This window comes from Lampris incognitus, chromosome 5 (assembly GCF_029633865.1).
Source record: "Lampris incognitus isolate fLamInc1 chromosome 5, fLamInc1.hap2, whole genome shotgun sequence".
Taxonomy (NCBI): domain Eukaryota; kingdom Metazoa; phylum Chordata; class Actinopteri; order Lampriformes; family Lampridae; genus Lampris; species Lampris incognitus.
The window spans coordinates 46953704-46959069 of NC_079215.1; the positions used below are offsets into that span (position 1 = coordinate 46953704).

A 5366-nucleotide genomic window follows, 5' to 3' on the forward strand; every position below is an offset into this window, starting at 1 on the left:
GCCCGGGTCAAGCGGTGAAAGTATATTTTCATAAACTCTAGACATATTGTCATCACGTAACTTCATTTGAACAAAAAAAACAAAAAAACAAAAAAAAGAAACAAATTCCGTGAAAGATCGGTTGGTGTTCTTTTTGTCTCATGACTGTATGTGTGCCCAGCATTTAGTGACACGGGCCTCTGGCTTATCGGATTCACAACACTGTCAATCTGCTTCAAGCTTTGAGCCGTCGTCCTTGATCTCTTGTCACTCGTTTTCTTTCTGTTATTCACTCTGTCTTTGTCCCTCCCACCCTCTCTTTCCTTTTCTCCCTGCTTCTAGAAATGAATAGCGCCACTAAAAGCCACATGATCTCACCCATGTTGAGCCCCTGTATGGCGCCTTTCAAGGTATGGTCAGATGTACTTACATACACTCACACACACATACACACACACAGCATCAATCTCCATCTACTGTGATGCTACCAACAGCGTTCTCGCTCTCGTACACAGGTGACTGTGTTTGAGCAGGAGCACTTCCAGGGCAAACGCCAGGAGTTCACCACCGAGTGCAGCAACATCCACAGATGTGGCTTTGACAACATCCGCTCTATCCGAGTGGAGAGTGGAGCGTGAGTCACACACCCTGTACGCCTGCAAGTCTGTGTACCTGTGTCTAAATAAGTCAGGGACGAACGGAAATAGAATGAAACAGACAAAGAGGATAGGCGCTATAGAGCAAAAAATATATTCTTCTCAAATTTTCTGCCCGTCTATCCCTGAATAATGTCAGTTTCTTCTACGGAGCTGCACCAAAACACAAAATGGGCCCAGTATTTGCTTTTGGTTAGTCTACTCCATCCTCCATCACCTCCTTCAAACACCAAAAATCCATTTGGGGAAAAAAAAACACAATATATAATCTTCATTAATTTATGTATAGTTATGTTTTTCTATTTTCTATTGGCAATAGCCATTTTATAAGAGCAGGAGATTTTGCATTCCAACATTTCAGATTTTGCTTTGTCGAGCTAAACTCGTACTTGCATTTGGAGGTCGAGCACCATTGCACAGATATCCAACTAAAGCATATAACTGGGCGTTAACATGTTTATGCACATCTGTTGTCTCCCCAAGTTCAAATAGTGCACTACTGCATCTGACCACTAGAGAGAGAGAGACTAAAATGTAATTTGTCAGCCACAGTCCATCCTCGTCTGCGTTTTTCACCCAGTCCCTATCCCATTCTGCTTTTCGCCTTTCTCTTATGTGTTTACCCAGAATTCATGTGTCAGCCCATTTTATTCATATATCCCCCCCCCCCCCTCTTTCCATCTCTCTATCCAGTTGGGTGGGCTTTGAGCACCATGATTTCCAGGGCCAGCAGTTTATCCTGGAGAAGGGAGAGTACCCCCACTGGGATGCCTATAGCGGTTCTTTGTCTTACCACGTGGAGCGCCTCATGTCCCTGCGCCCCATCACCTGTGCTGTGAGTGTTGGCGGTGGTTTCCGGAGGATGGCGAAGGTGTTAGAAAGGAAGAGACAATAGAGACAGAGAAAGAGGAAGAGAAAAGAGAGGGGAAGAGATAATGTGAGAGAAAGAACAAGAAATGGAAAACAGGAGGTTGTGAGTTAGGAAGTCAGATGACATACGAGTGAGCATACTCAGACATAGAAACAGTTGACATATCTAAATATGCAACGTTCATGTTTTTCTGTTCATTTATTTGAATGCCTGAATATTAACTTTAAGATGATCCCTCTCCCTCTTTCCACCCTGTTCCCAGTCCCACCAGATCAGCCGTATGACAATCTTTGAGAAGGAGAACTTCATGGGACGTTCTGTGGAGCTGTCTGATGACTACCCTTCTCTGCAAGCTATGGGTTGGTCCATGCCTGAGGTGGGCTCCATGCATGTGCAGTGTGGCGCGTAAGTTGGTTAATATTAACCTGCTGTCACTCATAGACATTTTTTTCCTTTTTATGTTTGATACAATTTCAGTTTCTTAGCCATCACCTTGATATTTACACATAATCAATGCAATGATGCACACAACTTCTTATAATGCACTAGTCCTCAAGTTTTGTCCTGTCCTTTCCCTCTTTCTCTATTTTTATATATATATATATATATGCAGATATGTCCAGTGTATAGTGCTATGTGAACAACTGATGAGATCCAAATCAAATTTCGTCCCCTTACTCTTTCTCTCTCGCTCTGATTTTATCTAGCTTTGTGTGCTATGAATACCCTGGCTACAGAGGCCAACAGTACATCATGGAATGTGATAAACACAGCGGAGACTACCAGCACTGCAAGATCTGGGGCTCTCACTGCCAGACCCCAAAGATTCAGTCCATCAGACGCATCCAGCACTAAGACAGGACAATCCCAGTGCTGACAGGACGGACAGGGCCTCGGCCTGGACTTAGGTTTGAGTCTGGGCTAAGACTCCGCCCCTCGACGTAAAAGCCAAAAACCTACTTGAGTTAGAACCTCTGCATAGTTACTGTCCCTTATTCCTCTATCCTGCTAACACACATCTCACCCGGTTTTATTGTAAAAACTCAGTCACACATCTCTTCTTTTTTCTTTTCTTTTTTTTTTAAATAAATGCAGTAAATTCACTCGGCACATAGATAGGTCTTTCCATGATTCCTGTGTGAATGTCAGTGTGTTTGAAAAGAGAAAATTCAGTTTTCAGTCAAAAGTTAATCGCATTTTGTTTTCTATCACTGAGAAAAAAGGGACACCGGTCCACCAGCATCAAAAAACAACAATTTCAGTCTGAATAAACCTGATCGGGTGTCGAGAAAGGAGTTTGTTACGGCACAATAAACTCATGCTGACTTGAAACGGTACGTGTTTTTGTTTTTTTGTTTTTTTTTTGGTTATGTGTGCATTTGTGTGTGACTGTTAAAGCTGCAGTAGGTAACACTGAACATTCCAATGCAAATCCTTCCGCCTCTCGCTCTGCCACCTCGTATCACTCCGTTAAACCCCTCCAGCCAAATGACCTCCGCATCACTCTTCAGCCCCTTTCACTGGTGCACAACCAGGAAATGTCGAAGCGAGACTCGTGAAACTTGTGTTGTAGTTGATAATCTATCGATGTAAAAAAAATATACATTTTTTTTTCATGGATTTCATTATTTGTGTGAAGCAGCCATTTCGAGTTGGTCTTGCTGATTTTTAGGGTTAGAGTTACAACCACAAGTGACGCGAATTGATCACGTACACACCTATCTGCATTTGTAGAACAGCCAATAGGAACGCCCTCACTTTGATATGACCCCTGATTGGCTATAATCTTTCGTCCGGGGCTAGTTTTTCTAAAGCCTGAATACAGAACCAAGAAGAGGTGGAGAAGTCTAGTTTTCTCTCAGACCACTTGAATTACAATGTGCTGAAAGTTTACTATGGAGCTTTTGCCAATTAACCCACACAAAAAAAAAAAAAACTACCTACCCCAGCTTTAACTTTTTTGACAGAAAATACCAGAACCTGTCCCCTATAGCCCTTCCATGGGTATATTCTGCCTATAAAAATGTGATTGCAAAAATGTACGACATCAATTCAGACAAATTGTCTTCATAGGATTGATTTTCATTGTATATTCTTGTCTAACTTTCAAGTTTCCATGGCGATGGGTATTTGTCTTTCATAACACAACACCCACATTCAGAAAGGGCAGGCACCTAATCATGGGCAGCAGGCCTCAGCTTCAAATCATTTGTTTGTGCACAAATGTAATCAACAGAAATATATTTCCCCTTTCACATTGCAACTAATGATTTCGCAGAACTTATGTCTTTAAGATGAAATAATACAAAAACAAATGACTTCGTGATCAGCACAATTTAAAAGAATCAGAATCATGTTTATTGGCCATGTATGTTTGCACATACATGGAATTTGACACCGGTTTTGTGGCTCTCTCGGTGTACTTAACATAGAAAAACAACACTACAACACAATCTCCAGAGGATGGACTATATACAGGCGAAATAAGAGTGATAAAGTGCAGTGGTGCAGAGACTATATCAGAGATGCTGAAATAGAGGTTAGCAGGTTACTTGCATATATGCCTGAGGTAGATGGACATGACAGAGCATACCAGTATACGTACAATGTAGAGTATAGTTTATATACAAAACAGTTGGATTTACTTGACAATGTTAATTGTTAATTTGATGACAGCCCATGGAAAGAAACTGTTTTTATATGTGGTTGTTTTGGGGTACAGAGCTCTGTAGCGCCCACCAGAGTGGAAGAGTTGGAACAGGTTGTGACCAGGGTGTGATGGGTCTGCAGTGATGTTGCCTGCCTGTTTTCTGACTCTGGAGGTGTATGAGTCCTGAATGTAGGGCAGGTTGGCACCGATGATTTTCTCTGCAGACTAAACTGTCCATCGTCATCTGTCCCTGTCCTGTTTGGTGGCCAATCCAAACCAGACAGTGATGGATGTGCAGAGGACAGACTGGATTATTGCAGTGTAGAACTGAATCAAAAGTTCCTGAGGCAGGTTGAACTTCCTGAGCTGGCGGAGAAAGTACATCCTCTGCTGGGCCTTTTTGATTATTGTATCTAAAGTTAGCACAAAACGTAAGGAAATTTGTGTTTGGTAGATTATTTCTTTGTTGTAACAATGTTTCTTGGCAATAAATCTTATATCAGGCACCTGATTGTCAGCACCTGGGGTACAAGAAGCTCAAAACAAGAGTCAATAGCAACAGCAAAATAAGCTGTTTGGCATTGGCAGAGAAGATTTGCCAAATTTTTCATGGGCACAACCCACATACTCAGCTCTGCTGCTCTTCCCACAAATGCATGTTCCTTACAAATGTGGCACCATTTAAAAGGGAAATAAACAGGTTTTCCAACTGTATAAGATTTATTGCCAAGAAGCATTGTTACAACAAAGAAATAATCTACCAAACACAAATGTCCTTACTTTTTGTGCTAAGTATATGTTGGATGCCCACCTTAGGTCCTGGGAGATTGTGGAACCCAGATATATGTGGGTTTTCACTACAGACACTGTGCTGTTGAGTATGGTGAGTGGGGCAGTGTTTGGGGGGCTCCTTCTGAAGTCCACTGTCATCTCCACTGTTTTGACCATGTTCAGCTCCAAGTTGTTATGGCCGTACCAGAGGCCACAAGGTTGGTGTCAGTTCAATGCAAATTTCAAAAGGGTAATTTTGTCACAAAAATAAAATATCAATTGAGCCACTTTAGATAGGTCTTTATGTAGTTACTTTCTGAACTGAAACTAACTTCAACTCTCATCAGAATCAGTATTGTATTTATTGCCAAGTACAAGAACATATAAGGGCTGTATCTTGGTATGTTGGTACAAGAGGAAAGATTAACAGTAAATAGTA

At 41.7% G+C, this 5366-nt stretch overlaps 1 protein-coding gene across 1 annotated transcript; it reads left to right on the forward strand.

The window, feature by feature from the left end:
• Window positions 1-323: 323 nt before the first annotated feature.
• On the forward strand, window positions 324-2361 carry LOC130112259 (beta-crystallin A3-2-like). The gene is made up of 5 exons (XM_056279542.1): window positions 324-389; window positions 495-613; window positions 1329-1470; window positions 1769-1911; window positions 2214-2361. The coding sequence occupies exons 1-5, from the start codon at window positions 324-326 to the stop codon at window positions 2359-2361; spliced, it is 618 nt and encodes a 205-aa protein (XP_056135517.1).
• Window positions 2362-5366: the final 3005 nt, after the last annotated feature.